The sequence below is a fragment of the Protopterus annectens genome, chromosome 4.part1 (assembly GCF_019279795.1).
Source record: "Protopterus annectens isolate FY-2018-M chromosome 4.part1, PAN1.0, whole genome shotgun sequence".
Taxonomy (NCBI): domain Eukaryota; kingdom Metazoa; phylum Chordata; order Ceratodontiformes; family Protopteridae; genus Protopterus; species Protopterus annectens.
Genome location: NC_056734.1, coordinates 138,003,907 through 138,030,137, shown reverse-complemented (window position 1 = coordinate 138,030,137; position 26,231 = coordinate 138,003,907). Strand labels below are relative to the sequence as shown.

The 26,231-nt window shown below is 43.5% G+C and overlaps 1 protein-coding gene across 4 annotated transcripts in view; it reads left to right on the top strand.

Annotated features, from left to right (window-relative positions):
* PIK3CB (phosphatidylinositol-4,5-bisphosphate 3-kinase catalytic subunit beta) overlaps nucleotides 1-26,231 on the top strand; it is a gene marked incomplete at its 3' end in the record, with an annotated part of 1,563,003 nt that overhangs the window by 670,145 nt on the left and 866,627 nt on the right. For all 4 annotated transcript variants that reach the window (XM_044070037.1, XM_044070038.1, XM_044070035.1 and 1 more), the window contains 1 exon segment: nucleotides 25,342-25,524. In XM_044070037.1, the coding sequence (XP_043925972.1) occupies nucleotides 25,342-25,524 (183 nt within the window).

Genomic DNA, 26,231 nt, shown 5'->3' with positions numbered 1-26,231 from the left:
GTTATTATGTCAAGATAATAAGAAATCGAATTTAGCAGTTATTAATCCAGGTACACACCCATGCAAAAAGTGTAATTTCTGCTCTGTAATAAGCAAACAGTATGATTTTATATGCCCCAATACCTATTTTAAGTTCATACCGAGGTTTCATGCAGGTTGTAACAGCACACATTTGATCTACTTAGCCTCTTGTGTCCAGTTATTATGTGGGTAAAACCATGCAGAAGTTAAAAGAACATATCAGTAAACATTTATATGAGATACACAGACAGAATGATAATAGTGCCTTAACGAAACATATAATGATGCAACCTGGTCACCATTTTAATTTTTAAGTGTTACAACTGGTACAAGTTATTTGTGGAGGGGCTGATATGAATAATAATTTAGAACAAGTAGAACTGAGAGAGATCTTAAGATTGTAAGCACACAGCCAGGAATCAATAGCAATGTTAGCTTGAAACCTGTTTTAAAAGCACGCATGTTGAAATAACAGTATATGTGTATACCTCTTTAAGAGGTTAATTACTTTTAATTACATTTATTGTTAGATTCATTTTGTGTGTATATAAATGTAAGCTTTGAACAGATGCGAAAGTGCTTGTCTTTTATTAATTTTATGGTGCCTTTCATTAAAATTGTTCCTGCAGTCATGGTTATCCATCTGTTTTTTTATTTGTTTGTGTTGGTATAATTGTGACTTCTTTGAATGATGTTTGATTTTTGTTCTAACTGGATTATACTGTTGGCCTGTGGTGTCTGTCTATCAAGATGTCAGATAAGAAGGGTACTTCAGGTTTTAAGCATTGTGCTTCATGTATTGGCAAGTTGCCTAATAGTGATTCTCATGATGACTGTGTATACTGTTTGGGAGTGGCCTACCTTTTGGTGCAACCTCCATGTGACATTTATCAGAGTTTCAGTCAACGCACTCTTAATGCGCGGAAAAATAAAAACAATCAGGTGACCAGGGCAAGTCTGTGAAATCAAAGGTCCCAAAGTTGTCTTTGGAGCATAAATCTGCCTCTACGGTTCCATCTTCTTCGGCTCTGAGCATCTCGAAACCTTCAATACCGGCACCAGTTTCAGCACTGGTCCTGCCTCTAGCACAGATTTATAGACCTCACTATGCCTATTTCGACTTCAGCTCCTGTGGCCACTTCGGCTCAGGGCACACCTTCAACTCCTCCGTTAGTTACGATTTTGGAACCGACCGTTTCAGCTCCGAGAGTTGTACTGACTACACTGGATTTGACTCCTTTACTCCCAGTCTCAAAACTAAAGACTTCGGTGCTGGCAGACATTACAACACAGACCCGATACGCCTCTTCCGTAGATCCATTTCTGGGCCAGTTGTATAGCCCATTCATTGAATGTCCTGACTCTCTGTCCAGACTATCCACTAGATCCATCAAGAGCCTGTTGGAACATGATGTGGTGCATCTTGTGGATCAGCTGTTGTTAGCCAGGGGGATACCCACACTTTCTAAGACCCATCCACCTGCAGCACTTGGGTTGGTTTATCCATGGACTCCATCTCAGTTCCAAAGCCTTCTGCTCCAGCATCCTTCTTGGAACCCATCACCTCAGCATCTACAGTGCACTTCACTCCACCTTCGAGTTTGTCCTTTTGGTTCTCAGTTTCTGCAGAACCATCCTTCCTCAATCTGGGGGTTGGGGGACAGGTGCTTCGGCCTGGGACATGGAGCCATCTTTCTCCTTAATTCCATCCTCGGCGCCGATAGCCGCATCCACACCGATACTGCTTGAGGCTTCATCCGTGGGGCCAGGTTCGTCAGAGTGGGTTGTGACCCAGTTCCAAGGTTGTCTTTCTCTGTTCCAGGCTCCCATCCCTCTTTGAGCAGGCCTGCCTTCCATGTGATGGAGAGGGCTCTTGCTTCCGGAAGCACTCCTTTGATGTCAGAACCCCAGTTTTCGCCCCCCTGAGCTACAGCTGCCACAGACCACCTCCCCGGGACACTGGGCAGAGAAGCTGCAGGACACCCCTATTCAGGGTACCAAGTCCTCCTCAGAGACCCCCACTGAGGAGCCCCCTCGAAAGAGGACATGCAAGAAGGAAGCACATGGACTCACCTGAGAAGTCCTTAACTGAAGACACAGATTATGATGATGGTGAAGGGTCCTTTCAGTCACTTCTTGATGATGTCTCCTTCAGAGACATCCTGGAAATGCTAAAGCAGAGAGATTACTGGAAGCCCTCCAACCCTTCATCTGAGGAGTCCATGTTCCTGCAGGCTTTCTTCACCCGGCCTTCTACCTCTTGGGTGACCCTGCCTGCTGATGAGCTTGTCCAGCTCATCGTGCAGTGCGCTTGGAAGAGCCCTGATTCCATTGAGGTGATCCCTTGGAGACCAGACAAAATTCTTTCCCCTACCGAGGAGAACCTGCATTGGTCCAAAGGGTTACCAATCGATGCTATGGTGGTGGCGGCGGCCACGAAAAAGGACTTGGCTGAGGAAAGTCTTGCTGTACATCCACCCAACAGGGAGTCTGGGGAGGTGGACAGACTTGGGACGTGAGTTTTTGCATCAGGGACCTTTGCTATATGGTCCCTGAACTATTTGGCACATTTTACGAGGCTGCAGAGGGACCTAATCTCTGAACTCTCTGGGATGCTCACAGTCCAGTTGTCTGAAGAGGTCAGGGACAAAGTGGCCTCACAGTTCGCAACCCTGGAATTGATATCCAGCTTGGGCATGAGGTTGCATTCACACGTGACTGAAGGGGCAGCTAGAGCAGTGGGTTCAGGCATTGTCATGAGGTGTCATGCCTGGATGTGCATTTGTGACCTTGTGGACCCCTTCAAGTCTTCCTTTTTGAATGCTCCCATGAAAGCTTCATCCCTTTTTGGCTCCAAAGTGAAGGACATGCTAGCCAGGTGCATGCAAGGCAGAAAGACCCTGTCTGCCATAGGCCTACGGTTTTCCATTCTTCAGCGTACCTTCTCCAGGAATCAGAGGAGTGGGAAAATATGGCACAAAAATCTCAGGGTCCTTTCCGTGCCACATGTGGTGATGATATCCCCAGGGGCAGAGGGGGTCACAATTCTGGAAGACGCTCCTATAGAGGCAGAGTGGGTCCTCATAACCAAGGCTCCAGGGATTCCTTCTCTGAGCAGCTTTACCAGCACTCCTGAGGAGCAGCCTGGTTGCTTACCTCTGGAAGCAGTCGGGGGTCATTGCTCTCTGCACCAAGCTGCCTGGCAATCTATTACCACTTATCGTTGGGTGCAGAGTATCATCACCAACGGTTACACCATTCCTCTTTCTTGCCAACCAAACCTTCCAAGAAAACTTTCCGATGTTCCACCCAGTCAAGAAGCAGCTTCAGAAATTATAAAGCTGTCTCAAAAAAGAGTCATCCAACCAGTCCCACCAGACCAATGTGGATCCAGATTTTACTCAAGATTCTTTTTGGTTCCAAAAAAAGACGGGGGACTGGAGACCCATTTTGGATCTCAGCAACTTAAACTTAAGTCCGTCACCCAAACCAAATTCCAAATGGTCATGGTTCATTCCATTCTTCCCTTTTTAAGAGAAGGTAATTGGATGTGCTCAATAGATCTCTGGGATTTGTATTACCACATCAAGATGGACAAACACGCCAGGAGTCTGCTTTGCTTCTGGCTATGGGCCAGTCATTATCAATTTTGTGCCCTGCCATTCGGTCTCTCTACAGCCCCCAGTGTGTTCACAAATTGCATGGCAGTTGCTCAGCTCACTTGAGACTGCAAGGATTCCGGGTGTTTCCATATCTGGACGACTGGCTCCTCACCACCCCCACCGAGCATCTTCTGGTAACAGTAATGCATTATACTCTCTTTCTCTCTCTCTCTGGCAAAATTGTTGGGAATAACGATACATTGGGAGAAATCACTCCTTACTCCTACACAACAAATAGAATTCATTGGAGCAGTGATCAATACCCAGTCCTGTTTAGTATCACTCCTAATTCATAGACTCCAGCTCCAAGTGATACTCTGTCAAACAAAAGTTTCAGCAAGGGAAGTTCTTCAGGCCCTAGGCCCTAGGCTCTATGGCAGCTTCAATTCCAATAGTGCCTCTAGCAAAACTACATATGCGGATCCTGCAATGGCTCCTCCTTTGTCAATGGTTCCCAAACTATCACCACCTCTGTTACCAGATTTGAATAACCAACTCCTGCAAACGGGACCTTCTTTGGTGGATGAGGCCAGATGTAGAACTTCGGAGTCGCCCATTTCAATCCCCTCACCCCAGAGCCATTGTGACCAAGGATGCTTCCCTGATCAGGTGGGTGGGCATTTCCAGGGAAAGACAGTCCAAGGCACATGGTCCACCTCAGATGCCCACCTGCATATCAGTGTTCTGGAACTGAGAGCAGTGCTGTTAGCATTGCAGGCCTTTCATTCGGCTCTCCCTCCCGGGACAATTGCAGTTCAGTCAGACAATATGTCAGTGGTCTGGTATATCAATAAGCAAGGAGGAACCAAGTCCTACCCCCTTTGTCGAGAAGCCATGAGAATTTAGCTTCCAACCACTTTCTGATAGCAACGCATATCACGGGGAGCTCCAACATAATTGCAGACAAACTGAGCAGATGCATCCTCCTGCCTCATGAGTGGTCCCTCAAGCCCAAGGTGGCAGCAGAAATCTTCAGCCACTGGGGCCAGCCTTGCTGCGATATTTTTGCATCCCCATCAAGCAAGTGCAGCAGCTATTTTGCCCTACTTCCCCCTGAGGGGCAGTCCCCGAGGGACGCTCTAATCCACGACTGGACCACGAGACTACTTTATGCTTATCCTCCCATTCCCCTGACTCCAGAATTTCTGAAGACAGCTGTTCGGTTGAGATGCAAGGTGATCCTCGTAGCTCTGTTCTGGCCTCAACAAGTTTGGTTCCCCTTCCTTCGGCCTCACATAGTATACCCGCCATGGATTCTGGACCCTCTACCATATCTGATTACTCATCCCCAAGGATTGAGTCACCCAAATCTGTCCAGTCTCAAACTCACAGCTTGGTTTCTCCACTTCCATTAGTCACCAGGCAAGCTAATCACTCCTCGCCTGTTTGAGTCATAATTCTGGCCTCTCATAAGCCATCCACCCAAAGACTACATCAGGATAAATGGAAAAGGTTCTCCATCTGGTCCAAGGATAACATGCTAGACCCGTATTCAGCTCCAGTAACTGCGGTGCTTCAATACTTGGCTAAGTGTTTTGGTAATGGAGCCTCTGCTTCTAATGTAAGAGTACACCTAGCAGCAATTTCTAATTTCCACAATGGTATAGATGACTCCCCTCTTATTTCTTTACGCCTATGCAAGGTCTTCCTCAAGGGGACCTCTCATATCAGGCCCTCCTGTCAAACAGCCCGTGGAACCATGGAACCTCACTCTAGTCCTTCAGTCTTTGACTCAAAAACCTTTTGAACCTGCTGCGAAGTGTGACCTAAAGTTTTTGTCTTGGAAATCTTTTTTCTTAGTAGCCATCATGTCTGCCAGAAGGGTCTTGGAGCTGCAGGCATTGAGTATCAAGAGGCCCTATCTGGTCTTTCATAAAGACAGAGTATCGGACAAATCCATCCTTCCTCCCCAAAGTTGTTTCTGAATTCTCCATAAACCAGATCATTGATCTACCAGTGATCCTTCCAAATTTTGAAAATAGAGGAGAGTATTGCCTTCACTCCTTGAATGTACGTAGGCAACTGAGATTTTACCTAGATAGGACCAAACCTATCCATAAATCAGAACAGCTTTTCATCTCCTTTTCTGGGCCCAGAATGGGAGATGCTGTTTCCAATGTTACATTATCAAAATGGCTAAGGGACTTAATATGTTACATCTATTCCCTCACAGACGAACCTATGCCAAAAGTTAAAGCTCACTCCACTAGATCTTTGGCAACATCTGCAGCTTTCCATTCCAGGGCTTTGATGGATGACATCTGCGCAGCAGCTACTTGGGCTAAGCCTCATAGCTTTATCAATCATTACAAATTGGACTTGGTCTACAGAGGGAGAACTGCCTTCGGCTCAGTTGTGCTCAGGAATGTTCTTCCATAAGGGCTACCAATGGACCTCAAGGTAGCTTGGGATTCTGTCCCATCAGTGATGAATGGAAAGAAGATTAACAACATCAGATAAAGAAGTTATGTCTTACCATAACGTTCCATCTGTTTTTTTCATCTTCTTTCATTCATCACTTCCCACCCTCCTTCCCTCCTCCAAAGGCTCTTGGGGGATGCTTTGGATCCAAGTGGTGTCCTAAGGTATTTGCAGAAGTGTCCTTGGCTTTACTTCTCTTTCTCTAGCAAACTTGATCTGAGGTAATGGGGAAAAGGGCGTTCTTGGTAGAGACTTAGCTCGAGAGTTTTTTGACTGGTGCGAGCTTGGTAAAAAGGCATGCTCTGTTCCGGGGGCTCAAAACCGAACCCATCAATGATGAATGAAAGAAGATGAACAACACAGATGGAACATTATGCTAAGACATAACTTCTTTTTTCTTTTATCCAATGGTTCACGAGCAGACATTAATTGACTATTGTTTTTGGTGCTTCTAGAAGCTGGAGTTGAGGAAACTGGAAATTGCAAGCTGCAAACGCCAGCATATCAGCTTTAGGGTTTCATTTGAGTTTATTGCTGAATATGTAGATAAACAGCACTTAAGACCTTTCAGAATTTAAAATAGTACTTATTTCTATATGCCTGTATAGTCCAGTTACATTGTATTAGGTATTTTGATATTTCTCCTTAATGTACCAATAATGGCTGTATATTAATTGGTACTTAAGTAAATAGAGGATATGTATTCCACATAACAGCATCTTTGTGCAGTAAAGTAAGACTGAAAATAATGAAAAATCCTAGTACATGAAAACTGAATGAAAACTGTATACAGAATGAACAGTAGGCTGCATTTTAATTGGAATGTCAGAGTATTAGTTTCTAGTAAGGCACGAGTTACATAGACCTGTTCCTGCAATTTAAAGTCCTGGTGGTGTAGGTGAAAGAAAGAAAGGGAAACTAGAAAGCTGCATTGTAGCCTTAGCAGTGGCAGTGCATGTAGGACTGTTTGCACAGATTAAAACTGAAGAATTGCTTACAAACTTTTTGTTAATTATGGTTAATCTGCTGCCTTTAGCAAGAGTTGGCCTGTTGGCTCCAGTGTTGCCAGATGTGGGAAAGACAAGGAGGCAATAACCTCTGCTTGACAGTACCTTTATGTGACTGATCAGAAGTGGTACATGCATATCCAGAGTTTAATTCAAATGAGAGAATGCCAGAATATTTTACCTTGTATTCAGATACACTAACCATGTTCTCATCAAGTGGCATAACATACTTTGTGTAAAATACGTCTTAAAGCTGTGCACGTTCTTCATGATAGAACAAGAATCAGTTTGGAACACAGTATCTTGGACTGGTATCCATTACCTCAGAGCTATCCCAACTGACTTATGTGCCATACCAACAGAGTGGAACAGTTTATGAAAGAGGCATCTATGAAGTAGCAACATTACACTTGTAGCTTAGTTTAGAATTTCCTAACATTCACTGTTTGTAAGTATTGTAGCTGACTTGAGACACCCAGAAGTAACCTATGGTATCATAACTAATGAACTGAGAGAGTTGCAAGAACAAATTAGTTGTAGCACCTAGTTTCAGGACACCAGTGTCACAATTGTTGAGCTGTAAAGAAAATTTATTACAGTAGAGTAATAAAACACTTTATAGTAATAACACTTCATGCAATGTTGCTGATTAAGGCCTGCACCATTGGTATAGCATGATAAAACCCTGACTATACCTGAGAGAAGTGAGTTTGACTAGTGGCTTAGGCACTTGACTGAGCAGGCGGTGAGGATGTGCATGCCTGTCTTGGGGTGGGGGTGGGGGGTAGTTCACACCTGGCTCGCACCACTGCTCCAATGACAACACTCTTCTGCTGGAAAGTGGAGGCATGTCATGAAAGTGGATTTAGTGTGGGAAGATGCGGGAATGGCAGTCCAAGCTGGTATTGGTGTAGCCTCTGTTGGCATATGTGGGAGAGCATGCATGTGCAGATTGAGGGGCATGGGTGTCCTTCTGGTGATGCATGTGCATACATAATCAGCAGGAGCAGGATTTAGTCAAAAAAGATAAATGCTGTTATTGGCAAGATGCAGGCAGGAGCACAAATCATGGCTGTCTGGATGATGGACATCCTTGAACAACATATTGGTCTGATAAGGAAGGCTTGATGAACAACAGACATTGAGGCATTGATGATTCAAAAACATACTGATGAGAGATGAAAGTTGTAGAGTAGAATGTAGCATTTTAAAAGCAGTGGTGAGTTCATGTTATGTAAGTAAAATGTCACAGCATGGTTTAAAAACAGAAAGTCTAGGTATCTGTGGGTAAGAAAATCCTGAAATAGATTGAAGTGTAGATGTGTTTATGGAAAGGCAATGGCTGATAGTACTACTGCTTATCAGATGTTCTGGATTGTCCACCAAGCAGAACTGCTCCTCTTATTGGAACATATATTTGTAAAATTTGAAGTTTTCAATGTTTTTTAAGCGCAAGAAGCAGTCATATGTATTCAAACCGCATCAGCAGGTAAAACATTTGAAACACAGCAGTTGTAAAGATATCTGAGTCTGGAAATGGATGTTATTCTGTTTCTACCTGCCTATGCTGTATGATGCCTCGTTGCATGTTTAGATTCCTGTCTTGGATATCAAGGCTGAGGCCATGAGTGACTAACAGCAATTAAAGATTACATCTGATATTGTCAATTTTTCGTCTCACCCTTACATATGAGTTCGGATCCGATCCATTGAATCCAACTCGGCTGTTAACTAAGCTCATGGCAACCAAAAAGCTCTTGGATAACCTCATGTTACCCACAATGCCTCTCTCCCTGTTACCCAAGATCTTGTTGGCCACTTTGTGAGGACGTAATCTAAACTTCTAGCTCTTGGATTGTCAGGTGGTATTTACTATAATTTTTTCCTTTTCTTTCTAATTCTTGATCGTTTTTGTGTGGTTAGCTTTCTCCTATCTCCCCTTTGTGTCTGAACTCCTTTTTCAATAGTAGTCACTTTTTTATTAGGTCACTGTCACTCTCTAGTTCCCTTTTTTCCCCACTAGTAACTGTTTTTTAATATGTTACTCGCCCTTCTCTCCCATATCATTACAGGTATTCTTACTACTATTGTTAATAGTTTCTCTTTTCCCCCTCTTTCTATATTAAAAAAAAAAAAAAAAAAAGCTTTCCTCTTTCTGTTTTTTGGTGTGCCCTTTATTGGGTGTGGGTGCTAGTGTGCGTGTCTGCATGCGTGTGTGTGTGCTTGTCTGCGTGCATGCATGTGTGTGCATGTCTGCGTGTGTGTGCGTGTCTCTGTGTGCGTGTCCGTGCGTGTGTGTGTGCGTGTGCATGCACGAGTGTGTGCGTGTATATTCTTGGCCTTTCATTTCTTCATCATGGCTGAGAAGCAGGATAAGCCAGCAGGCTTTAAGAAATGCACAAAGTGTGGTCACAATATTTCCTTCAGTGACTCGCACTCCCTGTGTGTTTACTGCCTAGGGCCCATTCATCTACAGGAAGATTGCACTATCTGCCATTCCTTCAACCACAGGGCTTTGGTTGAATGGAAGAATAAACTCATTTTGAGGGGCATGCTATAATCTGCGTTTGAAGAGGCAATATGTGGTAGTGATCACAAATCTGTGACATCCTCCAAATCAAAATTGGCTCATTGGAGCCCTGCTTTTTCCTTTTCTTCCAAAAGTGGTGACAGAGGAAAGAAGAGGCCTTTGGAGCTAAGATTTAAGTCTTTGAAATCTTCCAAAGCTTCTGAATTTGTGACTTGGTCGGAGCCTTTGGCGCCGAGCATTCCTCTGTTGGATTCGGCTTCTTTGGCTCCGAGTCTGTTGGGTAAGGATAAATCAGATCCATTGACATCAGACCTGACAGCCAATCCTTTTAAACCAGTTATGACTCTTCCAAGGACTCAGTACTCCCTGACTACCTTTGAGGGCAATGCCTCCCTTTTTGAGCAGGCCTAAATCTCTATCAGTATCCTCTTCCCATTCAACTAGGACCCATGCTGAAGAAGGCATGGAATGAATGCTACAGAAGATCTTGTTGGTGCAGGGCATCACTAAGTACCCCTTGGCCCCGACCCATACAGTTCAGGGTCTATCCAAGCCATCCACTCCTCCACTAACTCCTCCTCTGATTTCAGGGCAAGCCTCAGAGTCATGGGATCCGATATGCTCAGTGTCTTTCAGCAAGGATGTGAAGATGTCTGTTTCCTCAGATCAGACATTTGCTTGGAGCTCTTCAGCCATTTCAGAGTTGGACAGCTCCCAGAGTTTCAGCGAACCTTGTAGACCATGAGTGCACTGGACTCCCAGACTGTTGAAGTAGTTGATGCGCCTTGGGGCTTCTGTGCAGGTGAGCTTGGCTCTGACTTCTACCCCAGGTGAGCTGTCTTCTATGCAGGAGAGGGCCCCATCCAGCAAGCATGGCTTGTTGGAGCTGGAGACCCTTCCCACTCAGGAGCAGTCAGACTTTGGGGCTCTGGAGAGAGCCATAGCTGCCACTGCATCTAGAAGGTCACCTGCCCTCTTAGATCCTTAATCCCATCAATGCTCCCTGTGCACTTCTGATCAGGACATTCCACAGGGACAACAGGACCTTAGGCACCAGAATACCCATCAGGGTACCCCTGCCTCTTCTGATACTTCCCCAGAGTATCCCACTGAGGAGGTCCCTCAGAAGAGGCCTTCCAAGAGGAAGTATTTAGATTCCATGAAGGAGCTTGCCACGGAAGACACCGACCTTGATGAGGGAGAAGGAATCCCATGGTCACTTCCTGAGGATGTTTCTTTCGGGGAGATCCTGGAGATTTTAAAACAGTAAGGTGACTGGCAGTCCAATAATCCTTCGGAGGAGTCAGTATACCTTGGCGGCCTTTGGTTCCCAACCATCTACTTCCTGGGTGATTCTGCTCACCAATGCTCTTCTAGGTTTGATCTCTCTTTGGGTATGGGACACCCCAGATTCCATCAAATCTATTACCTGGAAATGAAACAAAATAATTACTGCTCCAGCTGACGAGGCTTTTTGGACAAAATGGGTTGCAGTAGATGCAGCGGTCATGGCAGCACTGACCAAGAAGGAACTGTCAGAGGACAGTTCCTCCATTCATCCTCTTAATAAGGATTCTAGGACGATGGATAGATGTGGGAAACAAATATTTTCATCACTGACCTTTGACTTACGATCGCTGAACTACCTTTCCATTTCTCCAGGTTGCAAAGGGATCTGATCAAGGAGGTGTCAGATACCCTTGAAGGAGCAGTAGCTGAGAGAGCATGAGAAAAGGTGGCTTCCCAGTTAGCGACCCTGCACTCTGTAGCTAACTCCTCCATGAGGCTCATCATGCATACAGCTGAAGGAACGAGTAGAGAGGCAGGTTTCGGCATATCTATGAGGCAAGCCTGGATGCACCTGTGTGATTTTGCAGATCCTTTTAAGTCTTCATTTGTCAATGCTCCATTTAATGGGACATCCCTTTTTGGTCCAAAGTCAAATGTACATTATCCAGGGGTGAATGCCATGGGCATACGTTTTTCTGTCCCTCAGAAACCTTACCCTAATGGTCAGAGAGGTGGCAGAAAAATGTGGCTCAAGAAATCTTACCAGGACACATATGGAGAGTTTTCCCCCAGAGACAGAGGGGGAAATGGTAATGGAAGACGCCGCCCTCATGGCAGATGAGGCCCGCAGAATCAAGGGTCCCAAGAATCTTTCTTTGGGAAACCCTTCCAGTGCTCCTGAAAGGAGACCTGATTGCCCACCTGTGTAGCCAATCAGGGGTAAACTATCCTGGCACTTAATAGCCTAGCAAAAGATAACCACTGACACGTGGGTGCAGAGGGTAATATCCAGAGGTAACCAAATCCCCTTCTCTCATTATTCCCTCCCAACAAAAAAATCAAAACCTGCTAGAAAAAAGAGCCATACAAGAGGTCCCATGAAACCAGATAGGATGCTGAACTTACTCAAGGTTGTTTAGTTCCAAAGAAAACAGGGGACTGGAGACCAGTTCTGGATCTCAGCAGATTAAACAAGTCAGTTTGCTGTAAGTTCTGAATGTCACAGTTCAGTCTGTACTTCCATTCCTGGAACAGGACAATTGGATGTACTCCATAGATCTTCAAGATGCGTACTACCATATAAAAATGGACAAACGATCCAGAAGACACCTACACTTCTGGCTGGGGGCCAGTCATTACCAGTTCAGTGCGCTATCCTTTGGTCTCACTACCACCCCAGAGTGTTCAACAAATACATAGCAGTGGTTGCGGCTCACCTGAGACAAGGATTCCTGGTTTTTCCTTACTTAGATGACTAGCTGATATCCACCCCAACCAGGGATCTACTTTTCTGTGCAATACACTTTGTTCAAATCTGTACAGAACTCTGTATAGCCATAAATTAACAACAATCATACCTGTACCCTTTTCAAACACTGGAGTACATAGGAGCAGTGCTGGACACTACTCAGATGATTGCAAAACTTTCCCCCTCCAGTGTGTTCACAGTCAGGCAACAAACACACAGTTTAAACCAAAATAAGAAGGTAGCTGCTTGTCATGTTCTACAGGCTTTAGAATCAATGGCTGCAGCTGTAGTTTTAGTTCCGTTAGCCAAATTTCATATGCTAATACTTCAATGGCTTCTAGCTGCCCAATGGTCAATTATCCACCAACCGTTGTCTCACCAAATTTTATAATGGACACATGCAAAAGAACCTTTTCATGGTGTATTCATTCAGCACAGTTGAAGCAAGCCACAGGCCACGGTGACCGTGGATACTTCCCAGATTGGGGGGGGGGGGGTATTATCTGGGGAAGATGGTTCAAGGTACCTGGTCTGCTGACAAGGCCAATCTGCACATAAACATCTGGGATGTAAGGGCATTGTTTCTAGTGTTGCAGGCATTTCAGACTGCTCTTCCCATAGGAACAGTGGTGGTTCAATCAGACATGTCTGTGGTCTGGTAAATAAACAAGCAAGAAGGAACCAGATCATACCATCTGTGTCAAAAAGCACTCAGTTGGCAATGGGTGATCTCATCCATCTGCTTTCTTATAGTAATGCACATTCTGGGAAAGTCCACCGTGATAGCGGACAAATTGAGCAAATCAATTCTCATGCCTCACAAGTGGTCCCTCAATCAGACAGTAATGGAAGACATTTTCTGCAGATTGGGCCAGGCTTGCTGCGACCTCTTAGCATCTCCCCTAAACAACAAATGCAGCTGCTACTGTGCCTTAATCCACCCACCAGAGGAATCCTCAAGGGATGCTCTCATAAACGATTGGCCTCCTGGTCTATTGTACACCTTTCCTGCCATCCCCATGTTTCCCAAATTCCTTCAGAAAGTGAACAAGTTAAAGAGAACAGTAATCCTCATTGCCCCATTTTGTCATTAACAAATCTGGTTTCCCTTCCTCTGGCCTCATTTACAGAAGGAACCCTGGATTCTAGAACCTGTTCTAGACCTTCTGTCACATCCAACAGGAATGATTAATCCCAACCTTCACGATCTCAAACTGACGGCCTGGTGCTTCAAGTTCCATTGATTGCCAGACAACCGATGCTGTCCTCAACTGGTCTGTCATATTTTGTTGTCCTCCCATAAGTCATCCACTCAAAAGTTTTATAGGAATAAATGGAAGAGGTTTGTAGTTTGGGCTCAAAAGCATAATGTAGATCCCTTCACAGCACCTATTCATTCCGTACAAGAATTTTTAGCTCACCACTTTAATAATGGGGACAGATGCCTCTACAGTTAAGGTACAGTTAGCAGCTATATCAGATTTTTACACTAGGAAAGATGGCTTGTCTCTGATTTCCCACAAGCTTTGCAAAACCTTCTTAAATGTGACCCTATTATTAAGGCCTCCTAATAAAGATCCCTGTCCTCCATGGAACCTAAACGTGGTACTACATCTTATTGTTCAGCCCTCGTTTAACCTGCAGCAACTTGTGATATAAAATTTCTATCTTGGAAAACTATCTTTCTAGTGGCCATTATATCTGCAAGACAAATATCAGAAATTCAGGCACTATCCTCCCAGTTTCCTTGCCTGATTTTTCATACACAGTCTCTTTGCTTACCTACCTTTCTTTTCTGCCTAAAGTTGTTTCATAGACTAATATTAATTAGACCATACGTTTGCCTGTTTTCTTTCCTAACTTCAGCAATAAAGGCAAATGTTCTACATCTGTTGGATGTCCATAGAAAGTTATGTTTCTATCTGCATAGGACTTAAGAGTTTCAAAAAGCCAGTCAATTGTTTATTGCCTTTGCAAGCCCTAGGAAAGGCCTACTAGTATCCAAAGTTACCTTAGCAAAATGGCATTCTGATTACATTTCTTTCACTTACACTACAAAAGGTATAGATCCTTCCAAACCTGTTCAAGCTCACTCAACCAGGGCCATGGCCACTTCCACAGTTTTTTAGTTAAATGCCTCCATGGACAAGATTTGTGGATCAGCCAGATGGACCAATCATCATACCTTTATCACTCATTACAAGTTGGGTTTGTTCTCCAGGGGAAGAGCCTCCTTTGGTTTAATGGTTCTGAGAAATATCCTCCCATGAATCTGCCCAGGTTAAAGGTAGCTGGGGAGTCTGTCCCATATGTGAGGACGAGATGAAGAAGTTATGTACTCAAAGTAATGTTACATCTGTGCTGTCATTTTTTCATCTGTTCTCACATTCCCTCCCTCTAAGACCCCTACCTTTGTCTTTTCCTGGTTGGACAGGAAGTATAATTCAGGCCATCTTTATTATCTCCAATACCCAGAAGTTTGTTGTTTGTTTGTTTGTGTCTTTCGGCTTTTCCCGGTTAGGGGTTGCTACAGCGGAACTCCGGTCCGCTATTGATTGGTAGTTGATTTTTACATGCCGAGTTACCAGCCCTGATGCACAACCTTCAACGAAGGTACGCCCATTCACGCATATCTGCACGCAGAAGACACTCTAGCTGAGAATCAAACTGGACAACGTCTTACTGTGAGGCGACAATCTCCAATACCCAGATCTCCTTAAAATTTTCAACTTTAAGTTCACTTCCTTTCTTTATGGGGATAATCCTTGCAAACAAGATTTGAGGTAACAGGGAGTGATGCACTGTGGGTAAGGGGAGGTATACAAGAGAGTTTTGGTTGCCACAAGCTTACTAACAGCTGAGTCGGATCCAATGGATCAGATCCGGACCATATGTGAGGAGAGATGAAAGAATCGATAATACAGATGAAACGTTATGGTGAGTACATAACTTTTTTTTTTTATTTTTATTTTTTATTTTTTTTTTTAGTTTTTGTTTTTATATTTAAGTAGCGGTGCAGTCATAGTAATATGAAAGTCTGATAATCTACCAAACAGAAATGTTTTATAAATGACATCCTGCTGTGCAGGAACTAGTACAGTGCCACATGTAGAACAATATTTATTCTGTAAAAATGTCATTGTAAGCACTTCAGCTCCAGTATGCCTTTTGCTGTCTAAAGTGCAATGCATGCTTTCTAAATAAAAATAGTATTGTTCCTCCATATCTGTCATGCAGACTGTTAAATTTTTATAGTATAATGTGTGGTCTCTTGACCAGAATATCCAGCTTGGTACTTGTGGTTTACCACCATCAGCAACTGTTGAAGATGGTATGCATGTCCCGCACAAATATGCAAGCTGCAGCCCTGCTGGTATATAGACAAAAAGATCTTTATGAAATGGGGAGAAGAATTAGATGGCCACTGATTAAAGTTTACTGTACTTGCAGCAAAACAATGTCTAAACGTGTTACAGAAGGCTGTATCCACAGATAATAGTGAATTCACTTTGACAAATGTTGTGTAAACTTGTTACAGCTTGCCAGGAGGGTATAACTACATGTAGTCGTGAATGCATTTGTAGAAAAATGTATGTAAACTTGCCACAGTAGGTTATAGCTACAGGTAATTGCGTGTACTTGAAAAAAAATGTATAAACATGTTACAGTAGGCTATAGCAACAGATCATAGTTATTGTAATTACAGAAAAAAATATTTGTAAACCTGTAGCATTAGGCTACAGCCACAGGTAATACTGAATGTACTTTCAGAAAAATGTGTGAACTTCGCAATAAGGATGCAAGTAAAAAAGAAACAAAGTTCCATGGGTGTAGAAAACATATATAATCGAGGAACCATAACTAAACATGTTTGCCATGTTGAAATGTTAGTGAGTGCCTCTCTTAACTGTGGTGGCAGGCTGTAGTGGTATCAGTTCACAAAAGTTCAACTCATCAGACTTACCAGTAATGTAAAATTATGGTGAAATTCATAGTTGAGTTTTCTGGAATGATAGGGGGCCTACTTATGTTAGTAATGGAACAGCATGTGTATTTTAAGGGGAGATCTTGTCCTCTGAATCTCATGACATTCTGTAGGAGGTAGCAGCAGTACTTTATGAAGGGTTGATGGCACATACTGCTTAGTTTGACCTTGCTAAGGTACCAGACTACTCCAGATAAGGAAATTGACAGATTAAAGACATTAAAAAGTCAACACATATGTCATTGAAGAGGGTAAAACTGGTTAAGCAATGAGTAAACTTTGGTGACTATTACTATGTCTCCTGATGAGGGTTACCAGTGGTGTACTACAGGGCCGTTTATATGTCAAAAGTAATATTTTGCAGGGCTAGAAATCTGAAGTAAATTGGCACACTTTTCATTTAACATATCAACTTTATATTAGAACAAGTTTACACATTATATTACTTAATCATGTGACTGTAAAGTGTTATTAAATGAGTCAAACTAAGCTTTTCTAGAATTTAGTTCCCCTTGAAGGCAACATTTACTGAAGTGCCAAAGGGATTTTGTGTGGCCTATTTTAACCACAGCATTTTTGTTTACCTTTTGAAGTGTATAGAGGTCTGTGTTAATACCATGTCATGAGAAGATGAACATGGGATGAGAGCATACCTCTCAACTTCTGACCATTAAAATCATAGCACTGCTCTTAAAAAAAATTGTACCAATGGGTCACAAATAGGTTCATATGTTGGTACTAGGCTATCAGCCCTAGGGCCTATACAAGCCTAGTCATAACAATTCCCTGGCTATTTCTTCCCACACTATTTACTTCCCTGGACCCCTGTCTAACAGGGCGACTGACGTGATCCCCGGGGTGAATTTCCTTTCTCCCATCCAATCGTCAAGGTTCCTTTTGAAGAGGACCAAAGAGGCACTCTGCTTGACATGTATGGGCAATCTATTCCAGAGTCTGGGGAGTCTCTGGGTCAGGAACCTATCCCTCCAGTATGTTTTGTTTATTGTGATGACAAGGTTTAGATCCCTGGAGCGTGTGGCTCTGAGGGATTGAGATTTCTTTAAGTGTAGCATGTCCAACAGCTCTGGGTTTGACATGGCCTTGTATGTTAAGCAAAGATCGCCTCTGAGTAGACGATATGCGACAGAGTATAGCTGGAGTTTTTTAAGGTGGTCAGCGTAGGGCATCTGCTTTAGGCCTGTGATTCTTTTAGTGAGGTATTTCTGCGGCCTTTCCAGTTCTTGCAGATGTCTTGAGGTACATACCAAACTGGGCATTGCATTCTATAATGGGTCTAATGAGGGATGAGTACAGTGGGACAATGACCTTTTTTCTGGATGAAAAGCCCTTAGTGATGAGGTGTGCCACATAGAAGGATTTCCTGACTGTTATGGCAATGTGGTTATCGAAGGTGAAACCACTGTCCACCTGTGTCCCTAAGTCTCTTATCACACTTTCGGTGTTTAGTGTACTGCCACCTATATGGTAATTCACGGATACATGTTTTTTCCCCAAAGGGAATAACTATACATTTCTTGGCATTGAGCTTGAGCCCATGGCTCTGGTACCAAGCATCTGTTTCTGTAAGGCCCTTTTGTAGAGTATACACATCATTTGGGGATTCAATAATGGCTCCCAGTTTGCAGTCATCTGCGAACTTTGTTATCCAGAGTCCCTTAGTGTTGGCCTGTACTTCAGAGAAGTAGATGCCAAACAAGAGCGGTCCCAGGACTGAACCCTGAGGTACTCCACTTGTCACTTGTCTGGAGCTGGATTTGGAGTCTGCTACTTTTACAGTGTGGGTTCTGTCAGTAAGCCAGTTAGCAACCCATTAGTTGATGTAGGGATTAATGCCAAGCTTAGTAAGTTTATCTATGATTCCAGAGTGGGGGATGGTGTCAAAGGCCTTGGCAAGGTCTAGATAGGCTGTGTCGGCCACCTTACCCTTGTCCATGGCTCTGGAGACAGATTCGAAGAAGTCAGTCAGGTTCAGGAGACAAGATCGGCCCTGCACGAACCCAAACTGGGTGGGTCCAGTGTTTGAAGGTTGCCAATGTCTTTGTTTATAAGTTCCATGATAATACGCTCCATGGCCTTGCCGATAAGGCTTGTCAGACTGATGGGACGGTAGTTTCCAGGATCCAAGGTGGATCCCCCCTTGTGGAGTGGGATAACTGTAGCTCTGTGCCACTCAGTGGGCACGAAACCTGAGGTGAGACTATGATTAAACATGACACTTAGGTGAGGTGCCAGTTCATATTGTAGTTCATGTAGTACACAGCCCAGGATGTCATCTGGTCCCATGGATGCTGTATTCTTAGCTTTGGAGAGTGCGTTTTTTACCTGTGTGGCCATTATTACCGGAATTTGGCAATCTTCCGGTATTGAGATGGGCCATTTAGGGGGTGAGATGGGGGTGAAGTTGGCACTGAATTGATCTGCCAGGATATTGGCAATATCCTTGGGATCAGTATATTTAATGCCTTTCTGTTTTAGCTCAGAGCAGATCTGAGCTTTGCCATTTAGATTCTTGACATAGTTATAGAATGCCTTGTGGTTGTCTTTGGAATCTTTGGCAATTTTATTTTCGTAACTAGCTTTGGAGGATTTTATGAGGGATCTCAGTTTCTTACTGAGGCTGGTAAGGAAGTTTTTTGCATCCTGGGATTTTCCTCTCTTCTGCAACAGTTTCTTCCTTTTGTTGTAAAGTTTGTTTATGGCAGGGGACCACCAGATTGGCTTCTTTTTTTTTTTTTTTTTGGATGAGAGCATCTTGGTTCTATTTGGGATGGCACGATTTATGCATGAGTGGATGTGCTCATACAGTGCCTTAGTGTAGGTTCTTACAGTTTTTACCTCAGTATCCCTTACCATCATAGTTGGCTTATTTGTGCCTCTTATTGTAGTCACCTTTTGCTGATATCAAATGGATTCATGCTTGTGTCTTTTGGCTTTTCCCAGTTAGGGGTCGCCACAGCGGAGCTCGGGTCCGCTAATGATTGGCAGTAGATTATTTTATGTGCCGAGTTTGCCAGCCCTGATGCACAACCTTCAACGAAGGTACACCCATTCACGCATGTCTCCACACAGAAGACGTTCTAGCTGAGAATCGAACGGCACAATGTCTTGCTGTAAGGCGACAACGCTACTGCAGCATCACCACCGCAGTACTAGGAGTAATAGGAGTGATTTCTTATTTTTCACAATCATAGGTATTTATTTTAGACTGTATGTAGGTAATGATAGAGAGGCTCTGTTAGTTTGTCTATTTTAGTAAGCTATATACTCTTAAACAGGTCTGAATTGGCACAACCAAAGATGTTCTTCATGTTTCACTGTTACAGTCATTACATTTGGGTTATCTGCTTGCAGGTTGCCCTCAGTCGGCCTGATTAACAAAGTCTTTGGTCCTGCATCGGTTGCTGTCCCTTCTTCCATGATGTCAGCTCGTCAGGGGTATAAAACATGCAGCTGCACCATTACATCAATCTTTCTTGCTGTGCGGTGCCCGAAGCCAAAGCAGTTTGCAAGTGCTAGTCGGCCGACTCTTGAAATTTTCGTTTTCGAGTTTCAGAACCGAAGTGTTCCACTAAAGCTAAGTACTCCGTTGGGGAAACTTTTTCTTGCTCCTTACCGATGTCAGTAAAAGTTAATAATTGCATTACTTGTGGAAAGCAAATACCTCATAAAGATTTTCATTCGTACTGTATTCCTTGCCTGGGCCCTGACCACGACGTACCTTGCTGTCGGTTTTGCGCTTTATTTAATCAGCACACTATCTGTCGTTGGTATATTTTTGCCTCTAAATATTTTGGTTCTCGGTTTAATTATCTAGAAATGTCATCGTTAGCTACCCAACTACCGGGATTCCAAAAAAAAACACAAAAATAAAGACAGAGACAGGCTGCCGAGGTCCAAAACTGCCGACGACGCTTCTCCTAAGCCAGTCGCCAGTTCGCTGGTACTCAGTGAGGTTCTTTCGCAACCCCTGATACCCACTACTTCTGATTCGCAGGCCTCTACTGAGACCCATTCGGAGTCCAGTATGCCATGAGATGCTTCAACTATGGAACCCGCTGATGTCTCTACCTTGGATGGGTCCGGAGCCGCTGTGCAGGCACCGGCTTCTGAGGGTGTATTCCTTCATTACTTAGGCCTAAATCTCAATCCATGTCTAAAAAACCGATGCCCAGGCCACATGCTCAGGCCTCTATGCCTAAAAAACAAATGATAAGAATGGCTGAAGATCTAATAACTCTAATCAGGGGTAGCCAACCCACCCCCCTCCCCTTCTAAGAGGCCTAGGACTGAGGTTGATTATAAATCTTCTGATCAGGATTCTGTTTTTTCTGGCTGTTCTGATGAGCTGGATTTGTCCATACCTACTTATGAGGATTCTGATGCAGAGGACTCTATTCCCTCTGCTTCCCCTCCTGAGGATTTTTCTTTTGGGGAAACCTTACATACTGGGAAAGCCAGGATTTTTCTGATTCAAAAAAGAGGCTTGGGGATTTCCTTCTCTTACCTCAGCATAGGCCTTTAGCTATTCCTGCTGTACTAGACATTGTTGATGATGCTTTCTCGGAATCTAGTTTGGCCCCTGATTCCCTGCCTCCTGCTCCAAGAAAACCTGACAGATACTACAGGGTCCCCGAGTCCCACAAGTTTCTTTTCAAAAATCCTATTGCAGATCCAGAGACTATTTTACAGGGGCCCAAGGGCATTAAGGCTTCTACTGCTAAAAATCCTACCCCTTCTGATAGAGACTCCAGGGCGCTGGATAGATGAGGTAAGAAGGTTTACACTTCTGCAACCTTGGCCATTAGGGCTTTAAACTGCCAGTTTCATATGTTAAAGTATCAGCAACATGTTATTGGACTGCTTAAACAGAAAATGATGTTGATTCCTGACTGTGTGGAAAATAAGGAATTACAGGATTTAATGCATTCTGCCAAACAAGTTGGAAAACATACTTTGCAATGTGGTTTTGATTCATTAGAGGCCTCTTGCAGGGCTGCTGTTACTGGGTCTGTGCTCAGAAGGCATGCTTGGCCTAAGGAGCAATCTATGCCTGATCATGTTAAAGCTAAATTGTTGAATGCTCCTTTAAATTTGGCAACAAGGCTGAGGAAGTTCTTAAAAAGATGGAAGATAAAGCTAAATCTATGCAAACTGTTAAAGATTTTTTACAAGTTCAGCCTCCTAGATTTAGTAGGCACTGGTCCGAATTAGTCCTTCCCAGCCCCTTCCAGGTCTTCTGAAGCCAAACCCACACACAACAAAAACCTCAGGTTTCAGTTCCAGGGGACTCTCAGAACTAAGCAGTGAGGGGTCTCCACTTCCAAGTCTGGAATAATAAGACTCCCCCCTATGGTAAACTGTCTCAATGACTTCCTTTTAAAATTACCAAGCACTCATCATCTGACTGCCCCTTTGTGAGGAAAGTTTGCTCTTCATGCAAAGAATTGGGAACTCATTACCCAGGACAAATGAGTTTTAACTATAGTGTCCCAGGGATACAGATTTCACTTCCACACGCTGCCAACACCAAGTGGATGGCCGGACCTACCCCCAAATCAGTGGGCAGAGCCCCAAAAACAAGTACTTTCTCTCTTAAGCATGGGGCTATTCAACTGGTACCAGAAGAGGAAAAGGGACAAGGTTTCTACTCGAGACTTTTCCTGGAACCCAGAAAAGACAATTCATGGCATCCTATCCTGGACCTGTCTACTCTAAACACCTTTTTGGAGATTCCAAAATTCAAGATCCTGACTCTTTACCAATTACTTCCTATGCTAGGCAAAGATGCCTGATTGGCAACACTAGATTTAAAAGAAGCATACCTGCACATCCCAGTCAGGGAATCTTGCAGACGATACCTACACTTCAAAGACTACACGCACTATCAATTCTCTGCACTGCCCTTTGGCTTACCTACTGTGCCCAGTGTATTCACAAAGTGCCTAGCTCCAGTTATTGCATTTTGCAGGCAAAGAAATATTCAAATATACCCATACCTGGACGATTGTCTAATTCAGACAGAAATCCAGGACATACTTTTGAATCATCTGGCCTTTGTAAAAAGGGTTCTAACTTGTCTAGGGTGCAACATAAACAAATAGAAATCACACCTGGTACCCTGTCAACAAATTGTATTCCTGGGAGCAAGCTTGAATACAATTTCCCAGGTGGCTTACCTCATGCCAGAAAATCAAATTCATTTGGCAACCTACTTCAAACAAGTGGCCACAAAAACCCTGCTATCTGCAAGACAAATACTGCAAGCCTTGGGGTTCATGACCTCCTGCATTCTTCTAATTCCATATGCAAGACTGCATATGAGGAAACTACAGTGGTATCTAAAAAGCCTATGGTGTCAACATTCTCAAAACCTTGAAACAATGATTCCTATCATACCTTGCCTATGCCTAGAGTACTTTTGGTGGGCGGAGGCCTGCCACCAAAACAAGGGACTACCTTTCACACCACCCCCTGCTGTCCAAACCCTAACAACAGATGCATCACACTATGCATGGGGTGCTCACCTGGCAGGAAAGTGCATTCAGGGCAAATGGAACCCAAGTGAAATGCATGTGCATATCAATCAAAAAGAAATGTTAGCTGTACAGAATGCTCTGACAGCCTTCAAGGACCACATTCTTCCAGGACAACTAATGGTAAAGATGGACAACACCACTGTTATGTGGTACATAAACAAGCAGGGGGTGTACACATGCCTTGAGCAACCAAGTGCACCTACAAGCTCAATTCTTGCCAGGAAAATTAAATACACTGACAGACGGACTAAGCAGAAACCTCATGGACCCACACGAGTGGAAACTGGAACCAAGGATTTTCAACATGTTGACAAGCAAATGGGGGAGCCCAGATATGGACCTGTTTGCATCTCCCCAGATCTACCAATTGGACAAATTTTGCACAAGGACTCCCCACAAACAAGCCTGGAAAGTGGATGCTCTGTCCTTCATCTGGAAAAACCTATCAGTCTATGCCTTCCCCTCTGCCTCTGCTCTCCAAAGTACTACTAAAAGTCAAACAGGACAAACCAAGGATGATTTTGATTGCTCCAGACTGGTCATGCCAACACTGGTACCCCCTCCTGCGCAGTGTGTCACTGTATCTCCATGGCACCTGCCTCAGACTCCTTCCCTGCTGTCTCAGCAGGAGAACTAGATTCTGCACCCTCAGCTTCCAACACTGAACCTTGCAGCCTGGCTAATTACTTAATCTCTCCTTTACCATCCCTCAGCAAACCTGTGATGGATATCATCTTAGAGGCAAGGAGGCCTAGTACTAGAAAATCTTATGCTGAAAAATGGAAAATATTCTGTGCCTGAACCAATCTCAAGGGATGAGCACAACAGCACCCAGTTTACCTCAGATTTTACAATACTTAACTGAGATGCTTCACAAGGGCCTGTCTTTTTCCTCCATTAAATCCACGCCTCAGCCATTTCAGCTCATTATAACACAGAACCTCCCCTCTTCTCTCATCCACTGCTCAAGCAGTTCCTCAGAGGGGCCAAAAATTTGAGACCACCCAGGAGAGCTCCAACCCTAGCCCGGGATCTTAACTTTGTCTTGGACAAACTCACTCCACCTCCTTTCGAGCCAGCTGCAGACTTAAAATTTCTTTCTTGGAAAACAGCTTTCCTTTAGCAATCACTTCAGCTAGAAGGGTATCTGAGTTACAGGCCCTTATGGCAGTGGAGTCTTTCATCATCTTTCATGCGGACAGAGTGTCCCTCAGAACCAATCCCTCCTTCATGCCTAAGGTGGTATCCAGTGTGACTCTTAATCAGTCCATTCATTTACCAAACTTCTTTACCAATCCACAGAATAAAGGGGAATGGATACTGCATTCCTTAGATTTGCACAGACAACTTAGATTAAACTTGGACAGGACTAAACCTTAAAGGAAATCTAAACAACTGCTGGTAGCATTTGCTGCAGGGGCAGAGGGGAAGGCTATTTCAAAGCAAACCATTTCTAAATGGATAAGCCATTTCATTCATTTCTGATATAAGCACCGTGGAAAACCTATCCCCAGGGGATCAGACCTCACTCCACTAGGGCTGCATCTACCTCTACAGCCTTTCTCAGAGGCGTCCCTACCAGGGACATCCTAGAAGCTGCTACATGGAGTTCTCTACATACTTTCACCAAGCATTATCATTTGCCAATTTTCTCTAAATCCAGAGCTGGCTTTGCCACTGCAGTCTTGCAGGGCCTTATAGCTGGCCCTAATGCTATCTAAACTCCTCCTTCCAACCATAGCTTTGGGAATCTACCCAAATGTAATGACTGCAACAGTGAAACACAAAGAACACTGTACAGTTGTGTACACTTATCATAAATGTAGATGTTCGAGTGTATTCACTGTTGCAGTCCTGGTTAATCCTCCCTCTAGCCCCCTAACTGCTTTTGGCTATACCTCTACTTTCCTTTACTATGCTTAAAAGCCTTTTTGGTGTATTTGTTTTTTTCTTGGAGGTATATCTTTGTGCTTTTATGTTTAATTGCTTCCCATTAGGGGGGGCACCTGGCATCTGGGGCAAGAAAAACTGATGTAATGGCATCGGCTGCATGTTTTATACCCCTGATGGCCTGACGTCATGGAAGAAGGGACAGCAACCAATGCAGGACCCAAGAATTTGTTAATCAGGCCAACTTGCAAGCAGATAACCCAAATGTAATGATGGCAAAAGTGAATACACTCAACATCTACATTTATGGTACGTGTACACAACTGTACTTTTAGGAGGAACAATGCTAAATCTGGGGGCCAAAATCATAGCGCTATGCCTGTCATCTCAGTTAAGTGGAATGGTTGAGAGCATTTTGACTTTCCATTTTAACAGAAATTACCATTCTGCTTAATTGGTGTTACGTTAGGTTCTAAAAAAGAAAATGTTTTTTTTTCCCTGTTTTATTAGGATGTCTTCAGTTTCCAAGTATCTCCAGAGATGAAACCAATTGCTCTCAATGAACTTGCTCTTCGAAAAAGCATGACTATCCATGGAAGGGAGAATGAAGAGGCATACCCGAAGAATTATGTGCTGCAAGTCAGTGGCAAACATGAATATGTGTTTGGGAACCATGGGTTAATCCATTTTAAGGTATGTATATGTTTTAGGAGATTACATTTTTAGCAAAGATTCTCATAAATGGTACAGTACTCTTGGAAATCTGCTGTTTAGAAAAATTATAGCATTCTGCTGTTTAGAAAAATTATAGCGTTCTTGCATGACCTCTGATAACATAGCAAGAAACTGGCCAAGATGAAACATGCTCATATGAAAGGCATTGTGTGCTAAGAAACCAAGAGACAAGTAAAAGAAATCTTAAGAATGTGTTTTTTGTTTTATTGGCAGACCTGGTCATTTCAGTATTACAGCGATACAGAAACTAGTATTGTGAAGAAAATATGTTTTCTTACACAAAAGTATGTTACTGCCTGAAAGAAACGTACTTAAGCTATAGTTCTGCAACAAGAGTAACATTTATGTTTAACATTTCATATAGTTATTAGTTATTTCACTTGTTCATTTACAGAATTGGCAGCAGCAAGAGTCATTTGAAAAAGCATTTGAATGTTTTAGAACAGTTACTGTCTGTTTTACATTGTGATAACTGTCATTGTCAGATTATTTTTGTATGTGGTCTGTTTTATCACTGCTTGTTCTGCTGACTGTCAGTCACAGAATGCATATTGAAATGCCTTTACTGTTAACTGTGCACCTTGGCTGAGTGTGCAGTCATTGAGTGAGTATATGGGTTATTAGTGTCCCCACGTTATGCTGGCCTCAGACACCCTTTAAGGGAA